The sequence below is a fragment of the Eutrema salsugineum genome, unplaced genomic scaffold (assembly GCF_000478725.1).
Source record: "Eutrema salsugineum unplaced genomic scaffold, Eutsalg1_0 scaffold_1, whole genome shotgun sequence".
Lineage (NCBI taxonomy): Eukaryota > Viridiplantae > Streptophyta > Magnoliopsida > Brassicales > Brassicaceae > Eutrema > Eutrema salsugineum.
In genome coordinates, this window is record NW_006256909.1 from 9,194,689 (window position 1) to 9,215,320 (window position 20,632).

Consider the following 20,632-nt stretch of genomic DNA (forward strand, 5'->3'; position numbering starts at 1 on the left):
TTTGGGATTACAACTTGAGTACATCAAAGGAGGAATCCTTGTGCATCAATCGGCTTATATCGAAAAGGTACTCAAGCGATTTAATATGGACCAAGCTCACCCATTGACCAGCCCAATGGTAGTTAGAAGCTTAAGTGATGACCCTCTTGGTCCCAAAAAGGATGATGAAGAAATCCTTGGTCCTGAAAAGCCATACCTCAGTGCTGTAGGAGCGTTAATGTACCTGGCTAGTCACACTAGACCAGACATATGTTTCGCCGTGAACCTCCTCGCTCGATATAGTTCATCTCCAACTCAGAGACACTGGAACGGTATAAAACATCTCCTAAGATACCTTCGAGGTACTCAAGACTTAGGACTCTTCTATACTAACCAAAATAAAGATGGGTTAGTCGGCTTCGCCGATGCAGGATATCTATCAGATCCGCACACTGCCAAGTCTCAAACTGGCTACGTTTTTACGCATGGAGGAACAGCCATCTCTTGGAGATCAATGAAGCAGACACTCACTGCCACTTCATCAAACCATGCTGAAATCCTAGCCATTCATGAGGCTAGTAGGGAATGCGTCTGGCTGCGCTCCATGACTCAGCACATCCGCAGAGATTGTGGTATGGACGAAGACACACAGCCCACGGTGATGTATGAAGACAACGCGGCATGCATAGCTCAGCTCAAGGAAGGATATATCAAAGGAGATCGGACGAAGCACATTCTACCGAAGTTCTTCTCAACCTCAGACTGGCAGAAGGACGGCACTCTCAGCGTTCAGCAGGTCCGATCCAGTGAGAATTCAGCTGACCTCTTCACCAAATCATTGCCTACTTCAACACACCGGAAGCTCGTCAAACAGATAGGAATGTATAGACTTAGAGATCTGCAGTGATGCTACAATCAGGGGGAGTAATGCGTGTTGTATTCTTTTTCCTTCACCATGGTTTTGTCCCACTGGGTTTTTCCTGGTAAGGTTTTAATGAGGCAACATTCCCCAGCGCATTATCGAGATCCCGATTGAGTAGCTGACCCGGTTCACTCGTCCAAGGGGGAGTGTTATAACACATATCATATATGGACTCTTATACCGGCCCATTAGACCCATCAGGGCATTGTACTTAACCTAGATTCCCTATGTACTCTATATATACATTCCAGTGATTAATAAAGTTTCTAAGTTTTCACAACATTAACCAATATACAATTGTGCTAATTCTTGAAGACACCAACTAATTTGGCTATATAAATTTCTGTAAAAAGGGAAGAAAATCGAATCCTAATTTTTTTTATCATCCAAAAAATAGATTGATCACGATTCAGCCTCTAATAATAGAGATAATTGACAATCCCCATTTAATATAATTCATTTTTTAGAAAATCAGTTTTTGTTTCGTTTTGTTTTGAGTCATTTGACTTTTGACTTTTCTAGACTTCTTAATTTGTTAAAAAAAATAACCCATGTAATCTCTTCAATTTTCTCTTTAAACAATCACGTCGTCAGTAACGCCGAAAGAATATTCCGTTACTAAGATGACGGATTCCATCGTTTCCCGCCAAGTAAATAGCCCTAAGCGACGTAACGACAGTAACGGCGAATTCAAACGTCTCTTGCTTCCAGAAACCTCTCAACCAGACACTAACGAGCGCCGCGAATCGCCGGCGGATCCACCGGAGGATCAGGTCCTGACCGTAGAAGAAGACGGAGAAAACACCTTAGATTCGGTTCCTCCGTTCTCGTGGGCGACGCTATGGAAATTCACCGGACCTGGGTTTCTCATGAGCATAGCGTTTCTAGATCCAGGAAACATCGAAGGCGATTTACAAGCCGGAGCCGTGGCTGGTTACTCGCTCCTATGGCTTCTTCTATGGGCGACGCTAATGGGGCTTCTGATTCAGCTTCTCTCGGCTCGGATTGGTGTCGCGACGGGTCGGCATCTGGCGGAGATCTGCCGGAGCGAGTATCCGTCGTGGGCGCGAGTCCTGCTTTGGTTCATGGCGGAGGTGGCCTTGATCGGAGCTGATATACAGGAAGTCATCGGAAGCGCAATCGCTCTTCAGATCTTGACCCGAGGGTTTTTGCCCATTTGGGTCGGTGTTATCATCACCTCGTTTGATTGGTAAGCAAAATTAGCTCCAAAATTGGTGATTTCTCTCAATCTTTTGATGTGTGTTCTTTGTGAAAATAGCTTCTTGATTTCGTTAGTATCTGGAGGAAATTGAAGAGAATGTGGATTTTATATCTTTGTGAAAAACAGCTTCTTGATTTCGTATTTGGAGAAGTGTGGAATGAGGAAATTAGAAGGTCTTTTCGCGGTTTTGATTGCGACAATGGCTCTTTCGTTTGCTTGGATGTTCAATGAAACTAAGCCGAGCGGAGAAGAGCTATTCATAGGTACTTGAGAACAAAAAAAAACAGTCTTTTTTTGAGAATGACGCATTGTCTCTATAATTGATACCATTTCTTGATTTTGGTTTTTCTCTGATGATTTCAAAAGGCATTATTTTGCCAAAGCTCGGATCAAAGACAATCAGACAAGCTGTTGGAGTCGTGGGATGCGTAATAACGCCTCACAACGTGTTCTTGCACTCGGCTTTGGTTCAGTCGAGGAAGACAAACCCAAAGGAGGTTAACAGAGTTCAGGAAGCTCTTAACTACTACAACATCGAATCATCGGCAGCTCTTTTCGTCTCGTTCATGATCAACCTGTTCGTAACAGCGGTTTTCGCTAAAGGGTTCTATGGAACCGAGCAAGCTGATAGTATAGGACTGGTTAACGCGGGACATTACCTGCAGGAGAAATATGGCGGTGGGGTTTTCCCGATACTTTACATTTGGGGAATCGGTTTGTTAGCTGCTGGACAAAGCAGTACGATAACGGGGACTTACGCTGGACAGTTTATAATGGAAGGTTTCTTAGATCTTCAGATGGAGCAATGGCTATCAGCTTTTATCACGAGGAGCTTTGCGATTGTGCCTACTATGTTTGTAGCTGTTATGTTCAACACATCAGAAGGCTCGCTCGATGTTTTAAACGAGTGGCTTAACATTCTTCAGTCGATGCAGATTCCTTTCGCTGTGATTCCTCTTTTGACTATGGTTTCTAAAGAACATATCATGGGTGTCTTCAAGATCGGACCTTCTCTCGAGGTAAGCCTTTTTTTTTTCATCTGTATATGCTGTTGTAGTGTGGTTTTTGATTGTAACGAGTTGGTTTGATCTTTTGCAGAAGCTTGCGTGGACTGTGGCGGTGTTTGTGATGATGATAAATGGGTATCTTCTTCTTGATTTCTTCATGGCTGAAGTGAAAGGGTTTCTTGTTGGGTTTCTGGTTTTTGCTGGAATCGTTGCATACATAAGTTTCATCATCTATCTTGTTTCTTATAGAAGCTCACAATCTTCTTCTTGGTCGAGCTTAGAAATGTCACAGAGAGTTGTTTCCACAGAGACGTAGAAAACCAAAAACTTTATTTAACTCTAGAATTCTTCAACTCTAAAAATTCGATGGCTGAGCAAAGATAGAAGCGGTTTGGTCGATTTTGGGGACTGGTTCTGCTGCATTTGTGCTCGATGGCTAGATCTGAGTCAGTAGATCAGAGGAAACTGATAAAGCAAAGACCGAATCGGTTAAAATTGTAAATTGATTTGTTAAATTGTAATGTAACATCGGAAATGTAGAATAGAATCATGTAAAAGACGTAATGAACAAAAGAAGTGATAAAAGAAAGAGAAATTAAACAGAGAAGCTCAAACTTTATACTTGGTGGTCAGCTACTAAAGCACAATTGTATAGAGAAATAACACCAAATGGCAGTCATAAGGTCCGTAACTATAAAATCTTGAGGATTGATTAATTATGGTCTTGTCCCTGAGTTCGAAGTCTACGATTTTAGCTCTGATATTCATGGCGTGTTCCCCACGGCATTCCCTCTGACTGAGAAAATTTGTTGTCAACAACGCGGCGTCACTTTGAAGGGAAATACTTACTTTTTTAATACGGCGAGAATACAAAATTATCAAGGGACTAATGACTTAATAATAGGGTCTGGATCAAAAAGAGTACAAGAGAGAGATTTGGGCAGTGTTTGCCACTCCCGTTTGTGTCTTGTTGTGGCAACGATGCTGTGGCTTTATCTAGTGTTAAGGAAGAGCAGCTCTCTGTGCTTTATCAGAAGTGGGTTGGATCTGAGATATGGGAGATTTGGGTTACGAATAAGATTGAGCCCAACACGGTTTCCTGGAGCAAGTTTTTGAGGGTTGATATGAGTATGACACCACTCACTCGTGTTCTGCTTCACTATAATGACGGCGACGCTAGGAATGTTTTCATTGATGAGGAGAAGAAAGTCTTTGTGGTTTTCGATGAAGATGAAAACGTAAATAACTCGATTATAACAGCTTACATCATTGGAGAAGATGGTACTTACATGTCTGTGAAAGTTTGAGAAATTCAGACTATTTCCAACAGTGAACCGTTCTTAGGATTATTTTAAGTATTTTTTCTTTTTAAGAAGAGAGAATAAATTTTGATTAAAAGGAAAATAATAATTCCTGTCCAATCAAAATAGAACACATCCCTTATGAACTCTTCTCGGGTTCTTAATTATGAGACAGTTCATAGTTTTTGGATTTTTTTAACTTTTTTTAATTTATTTTGTATATGTTAATGGGCCAAGAACTCCTCACAAACCTTTGATGGAGATGCTCTAAAGCTCAAACTTTATACTTAGTCTCAACTAAAGCTCAATTTAATAGCGAAATACATCTTTTTCTGGTTTTCTTTTTAAACCAGATAACAACTTTCCAAATTGTGTGTTCATAGAAGAAGATGGAAAAAGACTTATAATTGGGTAATCTTTATGTTTAAAGAGCATGAAAAAAGAGATGAAACCAAACAAAACTTAGAGGTCAACGGAGTAATATGGTTCTCATGCAGGTTGGTTGATCTGCACTGAACTTGGAACATAAGAGGTCACATGCGGTAAATGAATATCTCTGTCTCGTTTCAGATTACTTCCGAGATCCACTTGGCTGAAGCAACCATTTGCTCCAATGAAGTAAGCTGTGTTGCGATTGGTTTGGCATTCATCAAAAACAACGACGGCTTTCTTCTCCTCGTCGATGATGAGGAAACTCCCACCACTATAGAAAGGAAACCGGGTGAGTGGTAGCATATCCAACGCAAAGAACTTACTCCAGGACGCAGCATTGGGAGCAATCTTGGAAGTAACCCATATCTCCATCTCACGTGAATCACAGTTCTGAAACAACGCAGCTGCTCTTCTCTAACACTAGATAGAATCACGGCATCTTTATAGTAAGGCCTAAAGGGCAGAGGCATACGTGGAGCAAACCGCTCTGCTGTGAAATCAAAACAGAGTAAGAAATCAGTGATGTTCTCTCTTGAATCCTTATCTTCAGCATACCAGTACGTATTTCCCTTGAGAGACACGCCACAGATATGCCAACTCATGGTCCAGTCTGGAGTGACATCAAGAACTTGAATTTTTTTTTTTTTTGATAAACCCTGATCCGGTTGGTCTCGGTAGAAACGCACCAAAGTGCTATAGTGTGGACTTCTCCCTGGTTCAACGGTTCAACGGACACCATGAGCTTCGAGCGAACTCGAGTCAACGGGCCATGAGATCCATGAGATCCAAATGGGCCACCACACTACCTGTCCCGAGTTTGAAATGCCTTCCGACTAATGCCAGGGGTAGCCAGATAACCTGTTACTAGACTACCAGGTAAACTGCTTGGACCTTTGGCCCAAACCCAGACTTCCCACATAATTGTGTTTTTGTTTCCAGGGAAGATCGAACCTGGGTGAAGTGGTGTAACACCCCACACAACCCTTCCCTACCACTGGACCACAACGATGCGGGCAACTCTCCATGAATTAGAGTTTACATTGTAGATTTGGAACAAAGATTCATGTGGGGGCACATTGAAAAATCTCAAGATCTTATGGGTGCTCTTGTCGTATCCAAGAGCATAATTATACCACATCGTGTGTGGGTCCTATTCCCTTGTGGTGAGCAGAGCCGTGCCTGAGCACAGGCTAATGAAGCATGTGCTTCAGGGCCAGAGGAGTTAAATATTTTTTTGGGGCCAAATTTCCAGAGTTTAAGTTAGTCCAAGTGGTTTGTGAATAGGTGAAAACATGTTTGGTTAGTGAAAGAGTTTTAAGGGGCCAATTTTTTTTTCTCGCTTGTAGTTAGAGAAATCTCAGGCACGACTCTGGTGGTGAGTGGGTAATTCGACGCAAATCCACCTAGTCTCACCAGAATAAGGGTTCCAAATCACGAGCCTAGTGTAGTCTTCCGTGATGCATAACAATAAACTATCACAGTGATAAACTCGAGTGACATCGAGTTTATCTGAATAGTTTAGGCTAACAAGATTGCCTAATGGAACAATTTTGTTGTGTACATTGACGCTCATCAGATGAAGCTTACAATTTATCAACACAACAGCCAAAATCTTCCCTTCCCTTTCAGCTGCTGCCGTCTGAGCAATGTGCTTCTTCGTAAAGGTCACATCTTTGAATAAAGTCTTCCACCTTTATTCCACTTTGAATAAAGGTCCCTAATGTCACCGGGACCCTAGAGAGAATCTGATCATCCACCAATTCCCTAGGGAGATTGGATATCCTCGTCATTAGGGTATTTTCACGTTTCAACAGGAAAAAATTAGGGTGTTTTTTTAGTTATTATAAAAAATTATGGTATCTTTTTTTCTAGTTAATATAAAAAAATAATGAAATTTATATATTTTGTTATATTGTATTAGGCTAAAATGATCTAAGTTTAAGATGGATATACATATCCGTGCGTGCATGCATGTATTTGTTAAGCCCATTAGACGTGTGTTGGCACATAAAATGAATGATGGTTATTAACATTTTAACTTGATCTTCTTCTGTTATCCGATTGATGCAGACTCATCGATTCAGCTCACTGTGAGAATATTTTGTGTCACTGTGTTTTCTATGTTAATTGGTATTTTTGATTCGATATTATTTTGTGTTAGGTGATCTCCAATATTGCACTGCTTTCTACTGCAGCGTTTGTTGAAACTTAGAAACATGACGACGAGGATGTGTGATCTACCACATGATTTGGTAGGTGAGAAGATACTCGCCAAGGTTCCGACAACATCTCTGAGAGCAGTGCGATCTACTTGCAAATTATGGAATGATTTATCCAAAGACATGATTGTTGGTAAAGCAACATCAATGCAGCATGAGTTTCTAGGGTTCATGACCTTGTGTAATAAGGTTTGTTCCTTGCGATTCAATCTCCAAGGAATCCACAATCACGACCACTTTGTCGATCCATCTGTAAATAAAGTAGCTTTACTTGATCAAGTCGAGATATCTAGTCTATTTCACTGCGACGGCTTAGTCTTTATGCGTCACCAAAGACAACTCGAGGCTTGTTGTGTGGAACCCGTATTTGGGGCAAACAAGGAGTATCAGACCGAGAAACTATTTTTACGAGTCTGACGTTTATGCTCTCGGATACGACAACAACCGTAACCATAAAATCTTGAGACTTTTAATTCTTGGCCGAGTCATTGAGTTTGAAATCTACGATTTTAGCTCTAGCTCATGGAGAGTTCTTGACGACTTGACGTCACTCCAGATTGTGAGCCTATTATCCACGCGGCGTAACTTTGAAGGTCTTTTTGAATCCTGTATCTGGAAAGCTTATATTAGGGCTTGAAGATTTTTGCTCTGTTTTGATTTCACAAGAGAGAGATCTGGACAGCGTCTGTCTCTGCCGTATAACTACTCTTATGCTTACAAGAGTGTGACGATATCTTGTGTTAGGGAAGAGCAGCTCGCGGTGCTTTATGAGAAGTTGGATCTATTGGAGATTTTTGGGTCACGAATAAGATTGAGCCCAACGCAGTGTCTTGGAGAAAGTCTTTGAATTTGGATACGTCACCACTCACTCAATCTCTGTGTAGAATTGTAGGTGAGAGCTTCTTCATTGACGAGAAGAAGAAAGTCGTTGTGGTTTTCAATGAAGGCGTGTCTTACATCTTTGGTGAAGATGGATACTTGAAGCCTATGAAAACTCAAGAAAGTGGTGCTGTTTTGAACATCTTTCACTCTATCCCAGTTGTTATTGTGTCCTTTTTTTATCTTCCAAGTCTGGTGCAAATCAAGAAACCATGCACGAAAGAAAGAGATGCTTAATTTACTTTATTAATTGTTTTCTTGCATTCTCGACTTTTCATTTTTGTTTTTTTTTTCATGTCATTTTGACACACAGACAGGCCAGGGATTCCAAAACTCTGTTATATTAACTCTAGAATTCATCAAACTTAAAACTCACCTGAGCAAGAACCAGAGAAAGTAGAGGAGATGGCTTAATTTGAGACCGTAGACCGGAGGAAACTGGTTAAACTTGTAGATCGAAGAGTTGAAATTTGTGTTGATAAAATTGCAAACGTAGAATAGAAGCATGTAAAGAATTGATTGACCAAATTAAAAAAGAAAAAGAGGAAACAAAGGAGAATAACAAAAAAAGTGTGAAAGCTCAAAACTTTATTTTTGGCCAGCTAGTAAAAAGCTCAATTTTATAGAGAGACTACACCAATTGGCAATGTTTTTTTCTTTAATTAAAAAAAAAAGAAAGTTTCAATATTTTGTAATACATATCAGGGTAAAAAAAATGGCGCCAATTGGCAAATTAGCCCAACTTTATTTAGATGCTAATTAATTTTAAATGATTAAACGTCTTACATGACTTGATGGAGAAAGTATGGTAATGCTTAGGAGGCAAGCAAAAATCTGCCGATGGTTAGAGACAAAGATTATTAATGTGTCACTACCAACTGAAACTTTCCTTCACTTTCCCGCAAAATCTTTATCTTGCCAACGAAACAGAGTGTTTGTGTTAGAAGAAAAAAACCTGCGAAAGAAACTTCTCAGCTTCCGATTATTTCACCAATCCACCAAACTTTTTTTTAAAACCAAAAATCTCCTTTTTTTCCCCTCTTACAAAACACCTCCATGGCTTCTCTTATCCAACCAAATCTCAATCCCTAATTAGGGTTTTTCCTATTTCTTTCTCTTCTTCCCAAATCTAGGAGGAATTGAAGATGATGGAGTCAAGGTCTCCGGTTTGCAATACTTGCGGCGAGGAGATTGGTGTAAAATCAAACGGCGAGTTCTTCGTTGCTTGCCATGAGTGTAGTTTCCCGATCTGCAAAGCTTGTCTTGAGTATGAATTCAAAGAAGGTCGAAGAATCTGCTTGCGTTGCGGCAATCCCTATGATGGTATAATCAAGATTTCTGCAAATGGGTTTCCATAAATTTGCAATTTTTTTTTAAGGGTATTTACAATTTGTGTTTTTTTCTTTCTTGCTCAGAGAATGTTTTTGATGATGTTGAGACAAAGACATCTAAAAACCAATCCACTATTGCAACACATATCAATAACACTCCTCAGGTGTGTGCTAAGATTAGTTCCGTTGTATAAGTTTATGTCTCAATTAGATTAGCAAAACGGATTTGGTAAATGGTAATTAACTTTCCTTGATTTTTCAGGATTCTGGAATTCATGCTAGACATATCAGTACAGTCTCCACAATTGACAGTGGTAAGAACTAAGAAGCAAACCCAAAAGTTTTCTAACTTTTTAACCTTTGATGAGGTTAAATAGTTTTAACTAACTTTGGGTTGTAATTTCTTGTTGAAGAACTTAATGATGAATATGGAAACCCGATATGGAAGAACAGAGTCGAGAGCTGGAAAGACAAGAAAGAAAAGAAGAACAAGAATAAGAAGAAGAAAGATGCAAAGGCAACCAAAGCTGAAGAACATGAGTCTCAGATTCCTCCTCAGCAGCACATGAAAGATATTCAACCGTAAGCACATTCTCCCACAAATCGAATATAAACGGTTATGCTTTGGTGAAATCTAGAAAGTTTGAAACTTTTGAGGTAATAATTGTTGATCTATGCCATTTTTCTTTCACAGGAACACAGAGGCTGCTGCTACAGACGTGCTTTCTGTTGTGATTCCTATCCCAAGGACAAAGATAACTTCATACAGGATTGTGATCATCATGCGGTTGATCATATTGGCTCTGTTTTTCAACTACCGTATCACGCATCCTGTCGATAGTGCTTATGGTCTATGGCTAACATCTGTGATATGTGAGATCTGGTTTGCTGTTTCATGGGTATTGGATCAGTTCCCTAAATGGTCTCCTATCAACAGAGAAACTTACATCGACCGTTTATCCGCAAGGTACAAAATATATCAGAACCATTATATACTTGCTCCGCACGGTAGTATTCAAGTCTTGTGAGGATCATTGTCAAAAATTCTGCAGATTCGAAAGAGAAGGAGAGCAATCTCAGCTTGCAGCTGTAGATTTCTTTGTTAGTACTGTAGATCCATTGAAGGAGCCACCTTTGATCACTGCCAACACAGTTCTTTCGATCCTCGCGCTGGATTATCCGGTGGACAAAATCTCTTGCTATGTATCTGATGATGGTGCTGCGATGCTTTCTTTTGAGTCTTTGGTTGAGACAGCAGATTTTGCTAGGAAATGGGTACCTTTCTGCAAAAAGTACTCGATCGAGCCACGAGCTCCCGAGTTTTACTTCTCGCTTAAAATCGATTACTTGAGGGACAAGGTTCAACCTTCTTTTGTGAAAGAACGTAGAGCTATGAAAGTAAGTAAGCAAGGGTTTGAAAATCCTCAGTTGATAACATTTATCCGATATACTGGAATCGAAAAACTTAACTCTAATGTCTTCTGTTGTCTAGAGAGATTATGAAGAGTTCAAGATTAGAATGAATGCTTTAGTCGCCAAGGCTCAAAAGACACCGGAAGAAGGATGGACAATGCAAGATGGAACCTCTTGGCCCGGAAACAATACTCGTGACCATCCAGGGATGATTCAGGTTTGTTATCTAAAACATTTGACCTGATTCTTTACCTATGGTTGTGTCTTCCATTAAAACATGTCTTGAGAGAGTTTTCCTCTGAATCTTTGACCTTCTTTTGCAGGTGTTTCTTGGATACAGTGGTGCTCGTGACATTGAAGGAAACGAACTTCCAAGATTAGTTTACGTCTCTAGAGAGAAGAGGCCTGGCTATCAGCATCACAAGAAGGCTGGGGCAGAGAACGCATTGGTAAAAACTTCAAATTCTCGTTCTTTTTAAATTGAAAACTTTAACACTAAATGTTGTGACACAATCCTAATGAGTTTGCTCTTTGTATGTAGGTGAGGGTTTCTGCAGTTTTAACGAATGCTCCATTCATTCTTAACCTTGATTGTGATCACTACGTCAACAATAGCAAAGCAGTGCGTGAAGCAATGTGCTTTTTAATGGATCCAATTGTTGGTCAAGACGTTTGCTATGTTCAATTCCCACAGAGATTTGATGGAATCGACAAGAGTGATCGATACGCTAACCGAAACATAGTTTTCTTCGATGTAAATTCCAAACTCATTTGCTCATTAACTCAAGCAAGTTCTTAGGCTTTCTCTGATTAATTGTGAACTTTGATTTTCAGGTTAATATGAGAGGGCTTGATGGGATTCAAGGTCCGGTTTATGTTGGTACCGGTTGTGTCTTTAGAAGACAAGCGCTTTATGGATATAGTCCTCCTTCTAAACCAAGGATGTTACCACAATCTTCTTCTTCCTCGTCATGTTGCTGCTTTCCAAGCAAGAAAAAACCAACACAAGATCCTTCCGAGATCTACAAAGACGCAAAGCGTGAAGAACTAGATGCTGCAATCTTTAACCTAGGTGACCTAGACAACTACGATGAGTACGAGAGATCGATGCTGATTTCACAAACAAGCTTTGAGAAAACATTTGGCCTCTCTGCGGTTTTCATTGAGTCTACATTAATGGAGAATGGAGGGGTTCCTGACTCTGTGAACCCATCAACGCTCATCAAAGAAGCTATTCATGTCATTAGCTGCGGATACGAAGAGAAAACCGAATGGGGAAAAGAAGTAAATGTTTTTTCTTCAAAATCAAAATCAAAGTTTTCAACTTTACCATCTCTTGTGGATAAATTCATAATCTTTTAACTCTGTTTTTTCGCAGATTGGATGGATTTATGGATCAATCACAGAGGATATTTTGACGGGTTTCAAGATGCATTGTCGTGGATGGAGGTCTATTTACTGTATGCCATTAAGACCTGCTTTTAAAGGGTCTGCTCCTATCAATCTATCAGATAGGCTTCACCAGGTTCTGCGTTGGGCTCTTGGCTCAGTGGAGATCTTCCTTAGCCGGCATTGTCCTCTCTGGTACGGTTGCAGTGGAGGCCGGCTCAAGTGGCTCCAGAGAATGGCTTATGTTAACACCATTGTTTATCCTTTCACTTCCTTGCCCCTTGTTGCTTACTGTACTCTTCCTGCCATTTGCCTTCTCACTGGCAAATTCATCATCCCAACGGTAACTTTTTCAAACTACTAAACTTATCAATATTGGTTTCATCAATCTAACTGATATATCTTGTTGCTATTCTTTATTGTAGCTATCAAACTTAGCAAGCATGCTGTTTCTAGGTCTCTTCATATCAATCATCTTAACAAGTGTCCTCGAGCTTCGATGGAGTGGAGTGAGCATCGAAGACTTATGGAGAAACGAGCAATTTTGGGTGATTGGAGGTGTCTCAGCTCATCTATTCGCAGTTTTCCAAGGTTTCCTCAAAATGCTCGCTGGTCTCGACACAAATTTCACAGTCACATCGAAAACCGCGGAAGATTTAGAGTTTGGTGAGCTTTACATTGTCAAATGGACAACTCTCTTGATCCCTCCAACAACACTTCTCATAGTTAACTTGGTTGGAGTTGTTGCTGGATTCTCTGATGCTTTAAACAAAGGTTATGAAGCTTGGGGACCTTTGTTTGGTAAAGTTTTCTTCGCCTTTTGGGTCGTTCTTCATCTTTATCCTTTCCTTAAAGGACTTATGGGAAGACAGAACAGAACACCCACTATTGTTGTTCTCTGGTCTATCTTGCTTGCTTCTGTGTTTTCTCTTGTTTGGGTTCGTATTAATCCTTTTGTCTCTAGGACTGATACGACCTCACTTTCACAGAACTGCCTTTTGATCGATTGCTAAGAGATGATGTTATGTATTCCTTTGAAGGATTAAATGATCTGGTTTTTGATTGTTTTGTAAATTTTTATTTCTTGTGGAAGACGTTTCTCTTATGGTTGCTTGATCCACAAATTAAGTAATGTTCTTGTTGCACAAGTTAGGTTTGAGGTTTCTGTTACTTCAACATGTGAAAATATTATCTTCACGTTCTTAAAAATCTATATATATTTTATCAGTTACTTTACAAATTGTAAATGCAAACGGAAATTGAGAAACACAAAAAAAAAGATATATAGACTATTGTGTAAACATAAACATGAACACATAAAATAACAATCATCCTTGATTTTTTCACTTGAAACAAAAGTCTGCAAGATGAATTATTTTAGCTCAATGGTTTGGTGGAATCTGTCTCATACAAAAAAACCAAAACCAAAAACAACAAAACTGAAATCAAAAGTAATCCAAATCAGATTCCATGAACAAAAGCATCAATGTCAGGCTGAGGAAGGTCATCAAGCAAAGAGTCAATGCTACATCCTTCCTCAAGCAGCTTCTCATTGAATCCAAAATCATCAGTAAACACACATTCAGGCACAATCCTGTCTCGTCCGTAAATCTCATCTTCTTTCTTTTTCTTCTTCTCCTCAACCGCCACAACATCCTTCTTCTTGTTACTCTCTTTGCGTCTACCTCTTGCAGGAACAGAGGAAGCCGACAAAGCTCCCAAATCCAAGCTCTTTATGTAATCCTGCAACAGAGAAGGTCTTGGATACTTAGATCTACACTTTCTCTTAGAGAATTGTCTTCGTTTTGTCGCGTTCCAATGGTTCTTGATCGAATTCTCTGTTCTTCCGGGGAGTCTTTTCGCAATCTCTGCCCATTTGTTTCCAATCTCTTTGTGAAAGTCTATCAACACTTTGTCTTCTTCTTCACTCCATGTTTCTTTCTGCAACAATATATTAATACTCTCTCAAAATGATCATTGAACCTTTTGTTTCCTTAATAATTAATCTCCATAACATGAAGATTAGCCACTAGTTAATACCTTAATGTCAGGTCTCAAATGGTTATGCCATCTCTCTCTACATTGCTTCCCGATCCTTCCAGGTAACACTTGAGCGATATGCGACCATTTCCTCAATCCATATTTCTCCACGAGTTGAACCAATATCCTAATATCAATAACATTATGATTTTTGATTGATAACATTTCAAAATTTTGGAATAGAACCGCAAAATAACTAAACGATAAATCGGATAGATTTGTTAGTAATCTTACATAAAAAAACCTTGTAATTCTTGGAATTTTGCCATTCTACGAGATTTACTTATTAATGAGACTCTATAACCATCAAAAACTAGCTTGATTATGCTCTATTGATATTTAGCTTTATGTTAATAACGAACCTGTCTTCTTCAGCAGTCCATTGTCCTTTGACTAAGGTTGATTTTTTCTTTCCTTTCCATGATGAAGACGATGACGATGAAGACAATTTTCTTGACAGAAAAGGTTTGTTTTTGTTGAAACTCAACGCTTTATAACAATCATTATCTGCAGAAACACATGAAACTTCATCTGGCATCACGAAGTTCATGGGCTTGATGATCTCTGTAGGAGGGTAATCAAAAGGGATCATCCTCATCATCATCATGTTGTTTTGTTCCAAGTCCATAGGATCATGTTCATCGACCGAATGAATCTCTTCATGATGATGATGATTACGTGTAAAGTATGGATTTTCCGCAGCTTGGAAATGATGATTCATCAAATGTGGCTTAGATTCATAAAAGTCGACCACGTTTCCTTGGTAAGAGCAATGCTCGAAAGGAGCATTGTTGATACAAGACGACATCGTTTGGATACCGATCAAAGGATTTGAAGATGCAGAGCCATGATGATGATGATCAAACTGATGTTCATGATCAAGATGGTGAAAATCTTGAAGAAAGCTTGTGGGCTTTGACTGGTCGACTACTTCGAATGGAAAATCTTCTTCTTTCATCAGTTCTTGATCACGTGTGAAGATGGTTTGGTTTAAAGGAACAAAACTACTCTCGTCGACGAAATTCTCCATTTTCTTGGAAAAAAAAACTAAATAATTAGTAAAAAAAAGTGAGGTCTTTTTGCGTTTTGGTATTGGCTTTGTTCTACCTCGTATTTGTAAGGTAGGAGAAGAAAGAAAGATATTTAATGTGTGTTTTTACTATACCCATTAATTTGCTAGTAAAAATCTAACGTTTGAGTTTGTTGGTAGCATTAGTGTCATTTAATTTGATTAATTAATTCTCAAATAAAAATATCATGTCTCAACATGAAATAAATTTCAAAAAAAATTTTTTTTTGACATAATAAATTTCAAAGTTGAGATTTAGTTTTGGTGAGAAAGAAAAAAAATCCAAGTTAGATTTTTAGATATATAACTAAATATAGCACTAAATATAGTTCAAGTTAATGGTTTCCTTTTAAAAAAAAAAATTAAGCTGTGTAATTTTGATGTAAATTAAATTTAAATAGACTGAAAATCAAGTAAAGGAAATGTCAGACAATAATTTAGCAGGAAAAAAAATGTGAGATAATAATCTCTGTCGACGTTACACATTGGGTGTTGTTGAATTTGGGGTAAACATAGTTGAATGTTTGTGAAACGCTAGTATGAATTGAATCAAGATTTTAATTTGTTAATTCATTTATTGTAAATATATATAGTGGTGTTTAGTTAATTTCTCAAAAAAATGTATTAATTGAGTCAACAAACAAAATGTAATAACTATTTTAATGCTAAGGAGTGTTTTGACCATTTAGCATTTTAGCTCTAAGGTCTAATTAATGGATTCAAGAAGAGAAATATCTTCTTATACACTCGAATTTTGCATTGGTAATTTCTTATAAGAGTTTGCAATAATCATTATAACTTAATTGATGGGATTAAACCTTAAAATATGAGTCTCATGGACCCATAAACCTAGCCCACGTGGTTGCTTCAGGCGCAAGTTATGTATTGCTACTTCTGTCTCGCACGAGAATCAAAAACGAATGCCTGAACCGGCCTGGAAAATAGTAGTATATGACATAACTCGATAATAACTGCATCTGCGTGTCTAAATACTTTTTGATAAAAAAAAAAAAAGTCAGTATGAATTATGTAAATATGTTTGATTTATAACGTGAGCATCAGAGCATGTGTTATGTTATACAGTAAAAGCACAGCTTATATCAAAGATTATGGGCAGCTAGATTTTGTCGAGAAGATCAAACCCTCTATAATATCTCTACTTTTAGATCGCAATGTCTTGATGTAAAATATTTTAATTGAAGACTACTGAAATAGGGTTGTATTCCGAATATTGAAACTAATTATTGTTTTTATATTCATACATTTTTTCGTTAAAATTTTAACGAAAGAATTCATTTTATGGGTTTAGACTCGGATGATAACATAGCGATACAAACCACCACAAACCATTAGACTATAACTATTTATCTACTCAATGAATTTTTAAAATAAGCTTCGAAAATATTAGTGGTCAGATACTCAAAAATACCACAAAAAATACATTTTAGTTCCAAATTTCAACTAGTGTATAAAAGCACTATAAATAACACGAAATCTAGCTAGGGTTGGAACAAAATTATTACTCTGATCTTCTTAATAATTATTATTCCAATCATCTCTATTTCTTTTTAGTCCACTAATGCACACCAATTGGACCCTTTCTCTCTTATGAAAAGAATCTACAAGCACAGAAACAACAACCTAACTACAATTAACCAATTTCATTGCTTTCTACTTGACATTTTTAGGGGGTCTATATATCTATGAAAACTTGCCTTTGCCTTTGATGGAGGCTCGTCCTGCCCTGTGTCTGGCATACGAGACCTAATAAGACCAATATCTCCTGAGCGAAAAGAAAAATACAAACATTGGGGTCAAAAACATGTTGTTGACTCAAAAATACATAGTTAAAATGTATCTGAGACAAGCTAGGCAATCATTGCTTGCTTGCTTACTGTTTATGTTCTCTAGTGGAGAGATGCGTGGTGAAATCTGTAATGCTTAGGCTAGTAATACGGCATGAGTTTCACGAAACCACGGCCGTGACAGATTCACCTGATTGATCATCAGTGCAGTACTTGTGAAAAACATATCATGCTTTATAACCTAAATTATCAAGAGATGCAAAGAAGTTGTCCTAAAAATTCAGTGGAAAATAACAAATTTATGCATGAAATTATGTGCATAAATTAAGGAAGGAGTTGTCCATGGAGACTAAAGGCTTTTTCCGGGCCCATGGAGACTAGGACCTCTAAATCCACAGAGACTAGAGCCTAGACCCGAACTTGGCAAATAAATAAAAAATGACATAATGTAAACGACATTAAATGGCATTTAATTAAAATGAATTAAGTGGGATCAAAACAAGGTCGTGTTTGAGGTTTTAGAGTTCCAGTTATCCTACTTTTCGTCCCTAACGTCGTACAGCTTGTACAGTTCGCCGTAGTTTTTGTATAAATTGGTTGTTTACCCAAAAAACTTAGTACGAGTTATTGAATGCTTCATTGACTCTTTAAAATAATCTTTTGGAAATGTAAATTTTGTAGTAGTTTTAAAAAAATTAAGATATTAATGGTAGTTCTTTTAGAAAACAAAACATAAAATGTGGTATTTTTCAGAATTGACCATATTAAATGTATTATTTAATTTGAATCCTAAAAAAAAATCAGTCTCTACATTTTTTTTTTCATTTTTCTATACTGTATTACACAACTAATATGTTGTTTTTAAATAGTTCGTTTCCACCAAACCTCTTTAATTAGTAGTAATGCATTATCTTTGAGTAAAAAAAAAAGTTTGTTGAGTTTACCTTTCTAAATAATCTGCATAAGCTATAGAAATATATGGTATTCGTTTTTTTCCCCCTAAATCTGAGTTCTGTACCAAAACTTTTACACGAACTTTATTTGTCATGTATGTGGGTTACCCAAAAATAAAAAATAAAGATGATTCCTATTGATATTCTTCTTGTCCCCACTCAATGCATAAGGACTGGACTGATGCTAACATCGATGAACTTTCTTTTACAAAAGTAATATTATTAGACTTAAATTACACGATCCCAATCCTGAGCATGAATCATCCATCCGCTGAAATGGCATTTGGTAAACGGATATATACCTTTGATTCTTTCCTTTTGTAGTTTTGTTAGAGTTTGAATGGTTAAAATGAAACAGAGAAAATGTAGTAAAATAGCAGCATACACGTAGAAAAATGAAATTCTTTTTTTTTTGAATGAATGAATTTTAAAAGTTCACTAACACCATCATATTTTTAAGTAATTTACAACATTTCAAAAAAAAAAAATCAAAACGAGTTTTAAAATAAGTTGTAGAAATTATTTTTGTAAACTTATAAAATCAACAAAATCTGCAAATTCCACACTTTTTCTTTCTCTCTTATTTCCTTCTTTTGATGTACCACAAACCATTTTTATTTTTCAGATTCTCCATTACATTTGTCCAAAAAGTTCAGAAGGTAACACATATTACATTTAAATCTAACGTATGTACAGCGGCAGAAACACAACAAAAGCATCACCATTCATCACTATCCACAAATGTTCAATTCGGTGAATGTAAAAAGGAAGAAAAAAATTGATGAAAGAAAAAGAATACAGGAAGGTCAAACTCGTAAATAAACCAAAATAGAAGACTCAATTTATTCAAGTCCCAACTGTCACATGACCCATCTTTGAAAAATGAAAAATCCAATCTTTCTCTTCTTCTCTGCTTCTTCTTCTACTTCTTCTTTCTCTTTTACTTTCTGACACATCCTCCTCTCTCTCTCTCTCTCTCTATCTTCACCATGAAACCTCCGTCACCGTCATTACCGTTACTCCTCCTTCTCCTCCTCCTCTCATCCACTATCTTCGCCGCTCCTTCCCTCTCTCCGACTCCTTCTCCGACCATCTCTCCCGTTCCTCGCACCTCTCCCACTCCTCGCACCTCCTCTTCCCCATTAGACCCAAAACAGCTCAAAGCCCTCGAATCTCTCAACATCCCCACCGCCAAAGATCCCTGCAACCACCGTCCCTCCTCCAAATCCTCCACCGCCGTCGTCACCTGCGACGCCGGCTCCCCATTCCGCCTCGTCACCTCCATCTCCTTCACAAACTGCTCCTCCGATCTCTCCATCTCCTCCACAGCTCTCAAAGCTCTCTCCTCATCTCTCACATCTCTCTCTTTCCTCAACTGCCCTTCTCTCTCCCCTCCGCCGCGTCTCCCTGAATCACTCCACTCCTTCTCCGCCGTCAATTCATTCCTCCGCCGCCGCAAAGGCCTCTCCGGAGTCTTCCTCGCTCGTCTCGTTAACCTCACTGATCTCACCGTCTCCTCCATCCCCGTCTCCACCTCCGGTCTCTACGTCATCCTCGGGAATATGCACGACATCGTCTCCCTCACCATCTCTCACGCCAATCTCTCCGGGAGCATCCCTAAATCCTTCCACTCCAATCTCACATTCATCGATTTATCCGATAATCTGATCAAAGGCTCAATACCCACTTCGATTACTCTACTCTCCAACCTAAAGTCCCTAAATTTGTCCCAAAATTCGATCTCCGGCGAGATACCCGACGGAATCGGAGACCTAATCTCGCTCAAAAACCTGTCTTTAGCTTCAAACAAGCTATCGGGTCCAATACCCGTTTCGATCTCCTCGATTCCAGATCTTACCCACTTAGATCTGAGCGGGAACCAGCTAAACGGCACCGTTCCGAGATTCATCTCCAAGATGAAGGACCTCAAGCACCTGAACCTCGCTAACAATGCCTTCCATGGAGTTCTTCCTTTCAATGCCAGCTTCCTCAAGAAGCTCGAAGTGTTCAAAATCGGCGGAAACAGTGATCTCTGTTACAACCACACTGTTCTGTCGAAGAAGATGAAATTGGGTATTGCTCCGTGCGATAAACACGGCTTGCCGTTGTCTCCGCCGCCGCAGAAGGAGGATTCGAATTCCGATTACGATTACGACAATGCAGATGATACTAGTGAGAAGAAGAAGGAAGAGCATCATGGTCCTAATAAGGTTGTGCTTGGTGTTGCCATTGGACTCTCTTCGCTTGTGTTCTTAATCATCTTCTTGATCCTTCTCGCCAAATGGTGTGGTTGATTCAATTTGTAGTCTTTTCTTATCATTCGTTAGTGAATACACAGGAAAAAAAAGGTAAAAAGCTCTAATCTTTGAGATTGATTAGGGTTCTTACGGGATGAAGAAGAGGATTAGTGATTTTTTCGGAGAATAACCGAACCGGTTCTCCGCACTAATCCCGGTTTAGTCTTGTATTTTTTGCTATTTTTTACTTTGATTTCACATTTGAGTGAGTATTATTTTTTATTTGTTTCTCCTTCCATTAGTCTTTGGTTTCTTTTCAGATTTTGTTGTACTTTTGAGTGTCTGTGCTAAAGGATTATTTTGTAATAATTATTGAATTATTCTTATCAATTATTTCTTCAACAGACAGGGCTCCTCATTAGTTGTTTAACTTG

General features: G+C 38.5%; 4 protein-coding genes and 2 pseudogenes across 4 annotated transcripts; 4 read left to right on the forward strand and 2 right to left on the reverse strand.

Moving 5' to 3' along the window:
• The first annotated feature begins 1,397 nt into the window (after positions 1-1,397).
• Positions 1,398-3,698, forward strand: LOC18030502 (metal transporter Nramp5). The gene is made up of 4 exons (XM_006413993.2): positions 1,398-2,111; positions 2,250-2,386; positions 2,490-3,142; positions 3,222-3,698. Exons 1-4 carry the CDS (start codon positions 1,525-1,527, stop codon positions 3,444-3,446), a joined length of 1,602 nt encoding a protein of 533 aa, XP_006414056.1. The 5' UTR covers positions 1,398-1,524; the 3' UTR covers positions 3,447-3,698.
• Positions 3,699-4,920: 1,222 nt separating this feature from the next.
• On the reverse strand, positions 4,921-6,653 carry LOC18030503 (annotated as a pseudogene).
• A 426-nt stretch (positions 6,654-7,079) lies between these two features.
• LOC18030504 lies at positions 7,080-8,198 on the forward strand (annotated as a pseudogene).
• A 908-nt stretch (positions 8,199-9,106) lies between these two features.
• LOC18030505 (cellulose synthase A catalytic subunit 8 [UDP-forming]) lies at positions 9,107-13,286 on the forward strand. The gene is made up of 12 exons (XM_006413996.2): positions 9,107-9,284; positions 9,377-9,456; positions 9,555-9,606; positions 9,706-9,874; positions 9,987-10,259; positions 10,345-10,690; positions 10,785-10,922; positions 11,029-11,154; positions 11,247-11,459; positions 11,540-11,989; positions 12,084-12,437; positions 12,520-13,286. Exons 1-12 carry the CDS (start codon positions 9,107-9,109, stop codon positions 13,105-13,107), a joined length of 2,967 nt encoding a protein of 988 aa, XP_006414059.1. The 3' UTR covers positions 13,108-13,286.
• Positions 13,287-13,555: 269 nt separating this feature from the next.
• LOC18030506 (transcription factor MYB98) lies at positions 13,556-15,164 on the reverse strand. The gene is made up of 3 exons (XM_006413997.1): positions 14,497-15,164; positions 14,135-14,261; positions 13,556-14,035 (listed from the first exon to the last, which is right to left on the reverse strand). Exons 1-3 carry the CDS (start codon positions 15,162-15,164, stop codon positions 13,556-13,558), a joined length of 1,275 nt encoding a protein of 424 aa, XP_006414060.1.
• Positions 15,165-18,835: 3,671 nt separating this feature from the next.
• On the forward strand, positions 18,836-20,580 carry LOC18030507 (receptor-like protein 51). Its single transcript, XM_006413998.2, has one exon. It carries the CDS (start codon positions 18,951-18,953, stop codon positions 20,253-20,255), a length of 1,305 nt encoding a protein of 434 aa, XP_006414061.1. The 5' UTR covers positions 18,836-18,950; the 3' UTR covers positions 20,256-20,580.
• The last annotated feature ends 52 nt before the right edge of the window (positions 20,581-20,632 follow it).

Excerpts from the sequence above, each read along its gene's own strand:
- LOC18030502 (XM_006413993.2), top strand. The coding sequence starts at position 1,525 with ATGACGGATTCCATCGTTTCCCGCCAAGTAAATAGCCCTAAGCGACGT. Across the intron at positions 2,387-2,489 it reads CGGAGAAGAGCTATTCATAG|GCATTATTTTGCCAAAGCTC; the intron begins GTACTTGAGAAC and ends TGATTTCAAAAG. Across the intron at positions 3,143-3,221 it reads AGATCGGACCTTCTCTCGAG|AAGCTTGCGTGGACTGTGGC; the intron begins GTAAGCCTTTTT and ends GATCTTTTGCAG.
- LOC18030505 (XM_006413996.2), top strand. The coding sequence starts at position 9,107 with ATGATGGAGTCAAGGTCTCCGGTTTGCAATACTTGCGGCGAGGAGATT. Across the intron at positions 9,285-9,376 it reads TTGCGGCAATCCCTATGATG|AGAATGTTTTTGATGATGTT; the intron begins GTATAATCAAGA and ends TTTCTTGCTCAG. Across the intron at positions 9,607-9,705 it reads AGTCTCCACAATTGACAGTG|AACTTAATGATGAATATGGA; the intron begins GTAAGAACTAAG and ends TTCTTGTTGAAG.
- LOC18030506 (XM_006413997.1), bottom strand. The coding sequence starts at position 15,164 with ATGGAGAATTTCGTCGACGAGAGTAGTTTTGTTCCTTTAAACCAAACC. Across the intron at positions 14,262-14,496 it reads TGGACTGCTGAAGAAGACAG|GATATTGGTTCAACTCGTGG; the intron begins GTTCGTTATTAA and ends TATTGATATTAG. Across the intron at positions 14,036-14,134 it reads ATTTGAGACCTGACATTAAG|AAAGAAACATGGAGTGAAGA; the intron begins GTATTAACTAGT and ends ATATTGTTGCAG.
- LOC18030507 (XM_006413998.2), top strand. The coding sequence starts at position 18,951 with ATGAAACCTCCGTCACCGTCATTACCGTTACTCCTCCTTCTCCTCCTC.